This window comes from Malania oleifera, chromosome 2, assembly GCF_029873635.1.
Source record: "Malania oleifera isolate guangnan ecotype guangnan chromosome 2, ASM2987363v1, whole genome shotgun sequence".
Lineage (NCBI taxonomy): Eukaryota > Viridiplantae > Streptophyta > Magnoliopsida > Santalales > Ximeniaceae > Malania > Malania oleifera.
In genome coordinates, this window is record NC_080418.1 from 863,202 (window position 1) to 876,604 (window position 13,403).

Sequence of the window (13,403 nt, forward strand, 5' to 3'; positions counted from 1 at the left end):
GATAGAAATTAAGTTGAAATGAAAAGTCGAGACGCAAAGGACTTTGCTTAAAATAAGATTGGAAGAGAAGTGAACTGATCCAATATGAATGATGGTGGCATGAGATCAATCTGGTAATTGAACAGTACGACCATGTATTGGGAAAGATTGGGTGAGAGCAGTGGGTGAGCAAGCCATATGATCGATTGCACCACTATCAAGAATCCACAAGAGATCATTATGGGATTTACTTGACAATGAAGATTTGAGACTACATACTTGGTGTGTCATGGGTTGAGGGGGAACAGAATTGTTGAGAATGGCCATAAGCTGCAAACACTGTTCAAAAGTGAAAGGAAGGTTGTTGGTAGATGGATTTGAAGAAGCCTGATGAGCACTATGCTTGGGACCCTGATTGGGTTTAGAGTTACAAGGCCATGGAGGGAAGCCATGGATGCGGTAGCATCGATCTACAGTTTGACCCTATTTGCCACAGTAAGTACATTTGAGAGACTTCCTGGGTGGACCGAAGCATCCTTCCTTTCGCGGCTGAAAGTTGGTAGTGGCCAGAGCAATGCCTTCAATGGATGGTGGAGACAAAATGTTGCGATGGCGTTCTTCTTGAAGCACAAGAGCATAGGTGCGGTTGAGAGTGGGAAATGGATCAATCAGAAGTATTTGCCCACGGATTGCAGTGTAGGAATCGTTGAGCCCCATCAAAAACTTCAAGATCTGATCTAGTTCTTGTTGTGTGAGAGTATCCTTTCGTGCGCTACAGGTGTAGGTAGACGTTCCTTGAACTACACATAACTCATCTCACAAACTCTTTAATTTGGCAAAGTATGCACTAATTGATAAAGATCCTTGAACAAGATTAGCAATATCTTGTTTAAGCTTGTATAGATGGGGGCCATTGACTTGGGAGTATCGATCTTTCAAATTGTCCCATATGGCATGAGCAGTTTCACAATAGATAACACTATTAGAAATCTCTTTCGAAATGGAATTGAGAAGCCAAGAAATTACCATAACATTGCATCGTCTCCGTTGTGAGTATTCCGAGGATTCGAAAGATGGTGGAGGTAGCGTGCCATCAATGAAGCAGATTTTGATCTTCACTTGAAGTGCGAGAATCATCGCATGGCTCCATGTGGAATAATTGTCCTTCGTGAGCGGTGGAGGAACTAAAATCAGCTTAGGGTGATGTGATTGTTGGAGGCATAAGTGATGATTGGAATTACCATCAACCATGAGAAGTGAACCAATTTTTTATTTTTATTTTTTTGTTGAAATATGGACCGGATTTGGATCAGACCGGGGTGTGGTCTGAATTGGGGCGTGGGTCAGCCCGAGTGTGATTCGAATTTGGGGCGCGGCTTGGATATGTGACATGGGTCTGATTTGGGGCGCAAGTCTAGGCTTCAAATCAGAATCTGTGAAGAGAAAGAGAATGCGGCCCAAAAAAAAAAAGCTTTGGATTGGGCCTGTGTGATTTGCTTTGAAAACAAAATAATGTGAAGCCCAAGGAAATAGCCCAAATTTGATCTTCTTCAACCTTTGAACAGAAAGAGAATGTGCAGGTTGTGCACCTTAACTGTTCGACAAAATGCCCAATGAAAACAGAAATCAAATTGAACAAGTTGATCGAACCAAGTGAAAAAGAAATAGCATCAGAATAATCCCACAATCAAGAGCAACGGAATTATGAAAAATAAAACTCACACTCAACGTTTGACAGTAACGTTGATGTGAGAGAAGATGAAAAAAAAAAAAAGCTCTACTTTGTGGTATTCAAAGACAGAGGGCTAGAACTTGAGGAGAATTATCCTCAAACAAAAATTGTACCTCTCAAGGATCGATTTGCTCTGATACCATAATAAAACTAGAGCAAAAGGAAACGAGAGGAAAATAAAGAATAAAAGATAGCAAAGAATGAGTTGTTATTGATGTGTTTTCAATCTCTGTATAGCCCCCTATTTATACAAAGAACTGGGGAACATGTAATTAAAAGAAAATCAATATGTACGCTCCTTTCCAAATTAGAAATGATCTGCTGACTTTTCTCTTTAGGAAAGTTTACGTGATTTTAGTCGTGCTTTGGTTCCTTGGTTTTTGCTGTGGAGTGTGGCATTCCTCAACACTTGGTGCTGATAGTTCTTCATACCAAAGATCGTGGGGTCAGGTGGTGCAAAAAAGCAAAAAGAGAAAAGGTGAGGGCCGGAGGAGTCAAACTTATTTTGGAAATCAAGGTGTGATGCTAGAAAAGAAGAGTTGTGCTGTAGGTGTGGAGTTGCGCTGCATCTGAACCAACCTGGGGCAACAGAAAATTGATTAGAATCGATCAACCATCTAGGGTTGCTTTTAGGGAGGAGGCTGAAAAAAGAACTGACCTGGGCTGTATGTTACTTTTTTTGGTCCTAACCCAAGTTATTTAAAAAGGAGGTATTTCTTTGTTAACCAAATTAGCCAATTATTTGAACAAGCCCAAAGTCTGGGAAAGTTTGATTCTTTGGATCCAAAGGAAGGCTCACCTCATACGGGCTTCTAGCAGATGGGGCAAGGTATTCAGGCCCATGTGAAAACAGAATATAATTTCTGTATTTCTTGAATTCTGCACTTTCTTTACATCCCAATCTTACGTTATATAGCACAATCACCTATTCTAAACAAGGAAATAATCCCCCTACAAAATAATATAAAATCTTCTACATTTACCCACTTTCCTAATTTATTTATTATTCACAAAGATACTTGGGATTTTAACACTCCCCCTCAAGTTGGATCATAGATATTAATCATCTCCAACTTGCTAATGAGATTATCAAAGTTCTGTCATGCCAACCCTATAGTAAAGATATCTACAGTTTGTTCCGTGGTAGGTACATAAGTCATACAGATAGTTCCTTCTTCAACTTTTTCTTTGATAAAGTGTCAGTCCACTTCCACATGTTTAGTCCTGTCATGTTGAACTGGATTGAGAGAGATACTGATGGCTATTTTGTTGTCACAATAGAGTTTGATAGGAAATTTTATCGAGACCTATAGCTCTTCCAAGAGTTTCCGTAACCACAGTCCTTCACATATTCCTTGAGCAACTGCCTTGAGCTCAGCTTCGGCACTACTATGAGCCACTACATTCTGTTTTTTGCTTCTCCAAATTACTAGATTTCCCCAGACGAATGTGCAATAAATGGTGGTGGACCTTCTATCTTCCACTGATCCTGCCCAATCTGCATCTGTAAAGATCTCTACTTCCTTGCTTTCACATTTCTTGAAGAAGAGTCCTTTACCCAAGGAGCCCTTGAGATATTGAAGGATCTTTTACACAGCATCTAAATGAACTTCTTTTGGTGAATACATGTGTTGGCTTACCACATTGACTAGAAATGCAATATCTAGTCTAGTATGTGAAAGGTAAATTAGCTTACCAATGAATCTCTGATACCTCGCCTTTGCAACTGGTATTCCACAGTCTTCGACCCTCTTTACTGCTTCAATCGAGGTTTCACTAGGTTTGCATCCAAGGATGCCAATTTCAATTAGAAGATCAGTAATATACTTTCGCTAAGAGACACTAATATCCTTTTTCGTTCTAGCAACGTCCATGCCTAAGAAGTACTGCATTTGTCCCAAGTCTTTAACTTCAAATTCAGTTTCTTTAATCTTTCCATCTTTACTGTATCATCCCTAGTTAGGATTATATCATCAACATACACTATTAGAATTGTTCTCTTACCCCTTTCAGACTGTTGGAAGAACAGGGCGTGATCTAATTCCCCTTTTCGATATCCTTGGTTCTTTATTACTATTGCAAATTTGTTGAACCATGCTTTGGGAAATTGTTTGAGTCCATACAAGGACTTCTTGAGTTTACACACTTTGTTTTCTCCACCTTTCTTACTGAAGCCTGGTAGTATAGTCATGTAGACTTCTTTTTCAAACTCGCCATTTAGAAATGCATTCTTAATGTCAAGTTGTTGTAGTGGCCAATATAAGTTGGCTGCCAAGGACAAGAGGACCTGAACTGTATTCAAGTTTGCCACCAGTGCAAATGTCTCCTTATAGTCAATGTCATAAGTTTGTGTAAATCCTTTTGCAACAAGTCTGGCTTTATATCGTTCAACTGTCCCATCAGATTTATATTTCACTGTGAAGACCCATTTACAACCAACTAGCTTCTTCCCTCTCGGCAAATTCATTACATCCCAAGTTCCATTTTTTTCCAAAGCCCACATTTCCTCCATGACCGCCTCCCTCCATTTAGGTATTTCCAGAGCTTCCTAAATATTCTTTGGAATTCTCATCCTGTCAAGGTTAGAGGCAAAAGCACGACATCTTGTAGACAAGCTTTTATAATACATGTATTTAGACCAGGAATATTGAGTACATGTCCTGGTTTGTTTTCTTATTGCAATAGGTAAATTGATGTCATCAAGTATAGGATTATCATAAAAGAGCTCATGACTATCTATTACCAGATCAGGATTGGGCGTGGACTCATGGTTGTTCAGACTCATCACCGGTTCCAACGCTCTTGGAGTCTCAGGTATGAGATTCTCCGCGTTCTTTGTGTTTGACTTTCTTGAGTAAACGAGTATGTCTGCGTTGTTTTGCTTTCCTACATCTCCCCCTGAGGTTAGGTGTTCTTTTGTGTTCGACAAGTCAAGAAGTGATGCAATGGAAGGATCAATAGATGGGTCAAGGAATGAAGCAATGGGAGGCTCAATAGATGGCACCGATTCAGTAGTAAAGAAGTCAAAGAACCGATCTTCACTCCATTTCTACCCCTGAAGAGAGGTCTTTGGGAAATAAGGAGTGGTTTCAAAGAATGTGACATCAAGGCTAACAAACATCCTTTTTAAGACAAGATCATAGCATTTGTAGCCTTTATGGGTAGGGGAGTAACCAATGAAGACACATTTAACAGCACAAGGATCCAATTTATCCCGATGGTGAGCATGAACATGAACAAAGGCAATAGAGCCAAAAATTTTCAGCGGAAGACTGAAGGTGAGTCGAGAGGTAGGAAAATGTTCCTGAAATTTATGGAGAGGAGTGGCAAAGATAAGTACCTGACTTGGCATTCGATTAATGAGATGGGTAGTTGTTAAGATGGCAACGCCCCAAAAATAGTTTTTCATGTTTGTAGTGAACATCAATGCCCGAGCTACTTCAAGTATATGTCTGTTTTTTCGTTCAGCAACCCCATTTTGTTAAGGGGTATCAACATAAGAACTTTGATGAACAATCCTATTTTCTTGAAGATAAGTTCCCAGAGTATCATTAAAATACTTCGTACCATTATCAGTATGTAAAATTTGAATGTGAGTCTGGAATTGTGTTTTGAATCATTGAGTGAAAATTGACAAAAAATGGAACGGACTTCAGTTTTATTTTTCAACAAGAAAACCCAACAAAGACGAGTATAGTCATTAATAAAAGTAACAAACCATTTCGTATGGATGCGATTGAGGGATCGTGAGGGTCCCCACAAATCATTGTGAATCATAGTAAATGGTTGGGATGGTTTGTATATGGATGGTGGGAAAGAAGTACACCGATGTTTTGCAAGCTCACACACTTCACATTGAAACTCAAAAGACATTTTATTTGAACAAATAGACAGAAACAAACGTTTTAAATATTGAAAATTTGGGTGACCCATCCTAGAATGTCATAAGAAAAGTTCACTATCTCTAGAAATAGATACAGAATCACAAATTGCAGTATTACATCGTTCACTCAAGCTTGCCTCCTCAAAGTAGTAGAGTCCCTCATACGCCTTAGCAGTTCCAATTGTCTTCCCCAATGATAGGTCCTAAAAAACACAATGAGATGAATCAAATTTAGCAGAGCAATTGGAGTCTTTTGTTAACTGGCTGATGGATAACAAGTTGCAAGATAACTTGGGAACATGTAGGACATATTTTAATGTTATAGAGTCAAATATGCGAATACTTCCTTTACCGACAACTGGTGATAGAGAACCATCTGCAATTTTGACTCTCAGATTCCCAGCATATGGTGAATAGGATGAAAACAATTGATAAGAACCAGTCATATGATCAGATGCACCCGAGTCAAATATCCATGGTGATATGTAACACGATATAGTATTTAAGGCTGACAAAAAATTACCTCGATGAGCCAGAGAACCAGTGGAAGACTAACCCGATGTTTGAATTGAGGAAAACATTTTACATAGCTGATCCATCTGCTCTGGAATGAATACGCTACTAGGAGTGGTATTGTTATTTTTTTTTGCCTTGCGACTTCTCAGCTGAATTATCAGTAGTTGCCTAATATCCACGATTTTTTTGATTTTGTCTCAGCTTCCAATCTGCAAGCTTTCCATGAATTTCACAATAGGTATCTTTTGAATAGCCTGGCTTGCGACAATGCTCACACCATAATTTCCCCTTGTGTGATTTTTGCCCAAATCTCGTAGGGCCTTTTGAAATTAGGGCCGAAACTTCAGGCCCATTTGGTTTCAAATTTAGGGCTGATGTTTTCGGCCCAATATGGCCCAAAGGTGTCTTCAGCATCACCTTTCTTCCGCTCTCCTTGTGCCTCACCTCTGCAAATACCTCTCGGGTCGATGGAAGGGGTCGTCGGCCAAGTATCCGTCCTCGCACATCATCCAGTTCACGGTTGAGGCCGGCCAAGAACTTGAAGACCCTTTCGTTCTTGAGTCGTTTCTTGTAATAGGAGCTGTCGCTGGAGCATTCCCACTCCTCCTCGACACTCTGATCGAGCTCCTGCCAGAGTTGTGTCATCTCCATGAAGTACTCGGTGACGTCTCTCTCACCTTGCCTCATCTGCCACAATCGAGTCTTTACCACGAAGATTTGAGAGTAACTCTTGACATCAGAGTACGTCTCACGAACGGTGTCCCATAAGTCCTTCACCGTTGGTAAGAATAGGTAGATTTTTCCGATTGAAGGCTTCATCGAATTTACAAGCCATGCGGTTACCATGGAATTTTCGGACTTCCATTTTTGCAAGGCTGCAACATTAGTTGAGGTAGGCTTCTTCCTCTCGCCGGTCAGATAACCTAACCTCCCTTTGCCTTCGATCACAAGTTTGATGGACTGAACCCACTCACGGAAAATTTTTTCCGTTCAATTTTTCCACCGAGAGTGGAAAGGCTGAGTTTTCTAGCCCAGTCGAACCCACGATGGATATGGCTTCAAAGTCGCCATCGAAATTTTCAGTGGAGCTTGAACCACTATTGTTGATGGTGTCGTCGGCCATTGTTAGCTAAGGTTTAGAAACCCTAGCTCTGATACCTTGAAAACAAAATATAAATTCTGTATTTCTTGAATTCTGCACTTTCTGTACATCTCAATCTTACATTATATAGTACAATCACCTATTCTAAACAAGGAAATAATCCCCCTACAAAATAATATAAATCTTCTACATTTACCCACTTTCCTAATTTATTCATTATTCACAAAGATACTTGGGATTTTAACACCATGCATGTGGTACTGAAAAACAGAGTCTTCTTTATTGCTTTCAGATAATGGGCAGGTCCAAATTTCAGCTCCTGGACCTCAGAAAAGGAGTACAGGTGAGGAAGACATTAAACATTCTGCTCATGGAATCCAAATCAAGCCTCCAGTTTTCCGGCATATGAGTTGGATTGACCAAGATTTAGAGCAAGTTCAGAACTCTAGCAGATTAGATTCGAAACAAGATCGTGGTGTTAAGATTGTGTCAAGTTTTGTAGAGGTATGAGAAGGTGAAGTGGAAAAGAAGAAGCTGGATTGGGGAGAAATCTGATGAGCATCGTCTTAATGCAGATAGATTTTATGGCAAAAAGGTTTATGCTCTAGGAGAGTGGCTTGTATGGTGCTGAAATAGAGAAGGTTTTTGAAGAAAGAGAGAAAATTCTGGTCAGTCATTGCCAAAGTTATTAAGGAAAAATTCTAAAGGAGTTTAGTATTGTGGAGGACCAAAAATGCTAAGGAGAAGACTAGATGCAGTTACGACATTGGTAAAGGAAAGATGGTAAGAAATGCGGGGATTTTTCAGATTCAAAGAGTGAAGATATTAATGAGTTTGACTGTGGCAGGGGGTTGTCATTGGACAAGATTTTAGAACGATATGGGTACATTTCTAATTCCCGTAAGGAAATAGTGGATTTACCATATGTCCATCCACCCCCATTGGAAGCTTTGGAAGGAATTTCTATTTCTGATCATGATGGGTCAACAAACAATTTACAATGCAAGGATGGAATTCTACCTGCACCTGTGGTCGAGATTCCTGAGTTAGAAGCTCAAAATCTTCGGGATAAAATGGATTTACAGTTGAATGATATTAGAGGAAATGAAATGCATATAGATGGCGATAAAAGTCAAAAGATGACTGGGCAAAGGGAGTTAGTGAATTTGAATAGCTCAGTAAACGATGATGGAAAGGGTTTGAAAAGGGGTTCCTGCGCTTTGTATTTCTGTTTTCTTTCTTTTGTTTTTTCTTTTCCTTTATTTGGTGGACCCCTTGTCCCCAAATGTTGTACCTTCTCTTCTATTTATCTAATACATCTTTTTTTTCAAGAAAAAAATTGAATAATACACAAGTTTGAGTCAGAAATATAAAGAAAACACAAGTGATGGATGTTGCTAAAGCAAGGAATAGAGACTTAAGAGCTCATTTCCTGTTTAATTGCTTCCAGAAATAACAATACCAGCAACAACATAGCGAATACCTGTTATCAGTACTGTAAACCCTAGTTATAAAGAGTGGTAAGAGGAGAGAGATGCAGAAAATAGTGAAAAATTAGAATAAAATTTAGAGCATCAAAATAAACTGGAGAAACTAATTATCAAAGTAGGTGTCCTTAATTTTCATTTAGTCATCTAGAACTTATGGTAATAATGGAATTCCCCAAGGGAAAAGGTAGGAATTCGTATATAATATAATCCTTTAGGAAGCATTTGTAAGTTTGCATATTTGCTAATTAAAATATACAGAAGCACACATTTTCTCCTCAGTTTCCATAACGGCATAATTTTCATTAGTAATTTATTTGCTACAGCTATTGATCTAGTAAGGAAGATGGTTGTTCAATTGCTATATCACAACTGAGTTTGCATTATTGAATTCCTATAATGTGAAAGATGTGTTGTAGTACCATGTGTTGTTTGTGCTTGTCGTCATGGTCCTAAATTTCGACGAAATTTTCAACGTTTTCATTGAAATTTATGCTTTTCACCATCGTCAAAATTGAAATGGCAATCCATTTCCGTTTTACAAAATCTCCATGGAAATTTCCATTAGTCCCTCAGAATTTGTTAGAATCTTGAAATTTCACCAAAATTTGTCAAAATTCTATAAAACAAAATTTCCTTGAAATTCAAATTTGAGATTCACAGCCCAAATTGAAATTTTGGTATTAATTTATCTTCTTTTGTTTATTAAAGATTATTACAAGGGGATATGAATAACTTTTACAGTTTTGAAATTATATGAAAAATTAATCTGAGACACCAGCTAGAACATTTTATTTGACCAGTTACATTTAAATTCTTATATTTGTATAATAAATCATATTTAGCTGATTTATGAATTTCATTTATATTAATTGAATATGTTTAATATCAATATTATATTACAGTTGTTGCACCTTACACTCAACATACATGTCTTTGATGTATTTTATTTATACTATTTTAGTTCTAAATCTCGCATTATTATGTGATGCAGGACAGAAACAGAACTTTAGAGAGAGAGAGAGAGAGAGAGAGAGAGTTATTTGAAGAAGAGAATGACAAGAAGAACAGAGAAGAAGAAAGAGGGAAGGAAGCTGTGAGGCAGCAGAGAACAGAGCAGACCTGAAAAGAAGGGAAGAAAGAGAAGAAACTGCAATTGCAAACTGATTCAAACTGCAATTGCAGTCTAATTCAAAACAATAACCATCCAAGTACCTTACAAACGAGTAATAATACCCACTACTACTAACACATAGTTACATAAAAACCCCAATAAAACAAAAAATTACACAATACAAAGGGAAGTTCAACACAAGCACAATTTCCTAAATCATCGCCTAAAATACATGTTCTAAATGGGTTGCCTAAAAGATATAGGCGGTCCTCCATCACAAGGTAGACCAGAAAAAAAGAAACTTGAGGAAGCTGCCATAGAGATTGAAAAACCCTTGAAGAAATAGTGGAAGCCTCAAAATTAGAGCCTAAGCTCCAACCAGTTGCATTAATCATTCAATCTACCAGCTATACAGCCTATGTCTTTTTCATCATATACTCTTATTTCATTTTGCAGCCAACAAAGAACATTGGTCTCTGTCAACCCTGATCATGATTTGGGTTCTTCATCCTTTAGGTTTCAAAATTCGAGGTTGAATTCTTAGTAATTGGGAAGAATAATGTAGCATGCAAACAAGAACTATTTACCTTTCTACTGTATCCTAGTTCATCTTATTTAGGGAATTTTTATTAGGGTTGCATCTTCAAGATTCTAGGGTATTATTCTTTAGGAAACAATATTTTAAGATATTATTATTTAAAGAACAAGTACATTAGTTTATTTAGGTTTCCTAAAATAGTTTCCTCATCTTCCAAGCAATGTAAACCTATAAAAGGCCCTTATATATTAGCTTTTATGCGAACTTGAAGTGATAATAAAAAGAATAGAAGTTGTTGGACGTTGACCTTCCATCAACCATGTTCCAGTAACGCAAGAAAATAACACATTCTACATCTTGCGTCGATACTAAGAAGCCCATATAGAAGTACAAAAATTGAAAAATTATTTATTAAATAACACAGCCTTGCATCTGTCCAAAAAGCATCAACAAATATATATTTAAAAAAAAAATACTGCACAGAAGCCCATATAGAAGTACAAAAATTGATTCAATAAAAATTTAACATCAGAATTTGAGTTGTAAGCTCAAAATAGTAGGGACAAGGCACTTTAACAACAATTTTTTACCCACTCAATTTGGTTTAAGTCAACGAAGTCCTAAATAGTTAAGCAAATGACACCGCGAAGACAAATATTTCTACCAAAGCATCATGTACTAATAACTTAAAATATACTTACATAAACGTCTTTTAGAAACTGGATGGCGGCTCCTCAAACGCATTCTCAAGATAAGAAGTGAAACAACTGCAGACAATGTAACTGCACCAGCAATGCCCCCTATTACAATGCCAGCAATTGCGCCCTTGCTTAACGAAGATGTTGGAGAAGTGGGAAAAGCTGCAACAGCAATAAGAGTGACAAAACATTCAAGAGCAAGTGCATACACACAAATCACCCAGAGAGGGTGAAATATGCTAGTAGGATGGATAAGCAGTATCAATGCAAGTGATTACAGAGCCACATTAGCAGGAATTGGGGCTGCCAACTGGGGAAACCAATTACTAGATCGTGCAGCACAACAGAACCATCTTAACCTATGCAAACAGCTATTTCGTGCACTGTTACATTTGAAGTTCTGTATTGGCAACAACACCGCTGCACTGATTGAAGCTAAGGAAAAAGTGAAGTCTACTAACCCTCATCATGAGGCATGGCTTGAGAAGGACTACCTCAGCCTCAGCATAATAGGCCATAGATATGTATCGCATGTTACTAAAAAAGATCTCAACAAAAATAGTAGCATATAGCAAAAAAAAATGCCCAAAATTACCAAATAAAAAAAATGCATCATGCTACAGATAATTACTAAGGAGTCAACGTGTTTGTTAAGTAAAACATGATTGTTGTAAAGTTAGAGTTGGAGGAGAGAAAAGACAAGGAGAGAAGAGGTGGAGAAAAAAGAGAAAAAAGAGAGGAAAAAACTGAGCAGCAGTTTCCTCAAGACTACTCATAGCTCCAGTTCTGCCCTCTTATATATCATTAACAATAATAAAGCCTTAAGGAAAAAATACTGACAACAACAGAACCTAATTATTAAAATAACATATTCTCTTCTAACAATACCACTCAACCTGAAGGTGTATAAATATCACCTAATCCCATCTTGTAACAAACATTAGACAAGGCGGGCCTACATAAATGGTGCGTAAAAACATTGCCTAACTAGTCAACAGATTTCACAAAGGGAGTCCTCACGACCTTCTTCAACACAACATACCTCATAAAATGACAATCAACTTCTATAGTTCTATGTGCTTTGTCCTCTCATGAAACACTGACTGCTAGCAATATAAAGGGCAGTTTGATTATCACAAAACACCTCTATTGGCTTTGTTACCAAGAATCCCATCTCTAACATACAAGACTTTCAGCCACATAAGCTCACTCACAGTATGAGCCATAGCTCGATATTCCCCTTCAGCACTAGATCTTGCTACAGTAGTTTGTTTCTTGCTACACCAAGTAACAAGATGACCTACCACAGATGTACAATATCTAGTAGTAGACCTTCGATCATCAATAAATCCACAGCCCAATCAGTATCAAAGTATCCCACAATCTCACAATTTCTATTACATTTACATATCAAACCTTTGGAGAGCCTTTGAGATACCGCAAACACCAACAAACAACATCCTAATGAGGTTGCTTGGGATTTTCTATGAACTAACTCACCACCCCCACTACAAAAGATATGCCACGACTAGCAACAATCAAGTAGATCAACTTGCCAACCAATTGCTTATATCAACATTTGTCTTCAAAGCCTAGACCAACATCCCTAGAACTCTTCACATGGGGATCCATAGGAGTATCCACTAGTTTAGCTCCCAACAAACCAGCCTCACTTAGCAAGTCCAATGTTTATTTTCACTGAGATAGGTTCAACCCTTTCCTACACCATACAATCTCAATACCAACAAAATACCCAAGTCCCTTGATTTGAAATTTAGCTTGAAGCCTGTGATGCAGGGGCAGCATCAAGGTTCTGACAGCCATGGAGAAATTAGAACAGAAGAAGGGGAAGGGAGGAGAGAGGAGATACCAGGGAGAAAACTCACGTTTAATTCCAATCCAAATTCATCAACTGCTACCTATATCATGGCTATCACACACTATTTATAGGAAAGCCACTAAACACATGAAATTATACACATACCCCTAAAGCTACAGTGCATTAGAAACATACCCCTACGTTACACAAATTTTACAAACAACCTCCAAATGCACGTAATCCTATACTGATTAATACTAAACACACATAATAAACTATTAACTAAACCCAATAATTATCAATCCAATTCTTCTCAAGTAGTCTCTGACATGGATCTTCCCAAGGCCTTGCTTCTTGTCCTACACCACACTGCGTAACATCTACAATCCCACAATGGTTGTTACTAGTGATGATGATATTATCAACACAAATTATTAGAAGCACATACCTGTTTTAGTTTTGTGTAAAAAAATCGAAGGATCAGAGTAGCACCGGATAAAGTCAAATGTTGAGACTACAACACTAAAGTTGTCCA

At 38.0% G+C, this 13,403-nt stretch overlaps 1 protein-coding gene across 5 annotated transcripts in view; it reads right to left on the reverse strand.

The window, feature by feature from the left end:
* The window catches only part of LOC131149006 (probable LRR receptor-like serine/threonine-protein kinase At1g06840), a 120,343-nt gene that overhangs the window by 35,659 nt on the left and 71,281 nt on the right, over positions 1-13,403 (reverse strand). For all 5 annotated transcript variants that reach the window (XM_058099030.1, XM_058099031.1, XM_058099032.1 and 2 more), the window contains one exon: positions 11,053-11,211. In XM_058099030.1, the coding sequence (XP_057955013.1) occupies positions 11,053-11,211 (159 nt within the window). The remainder of the gene's footprint in view (positions 1-11,052; positions 11,212-13,403) is intronic.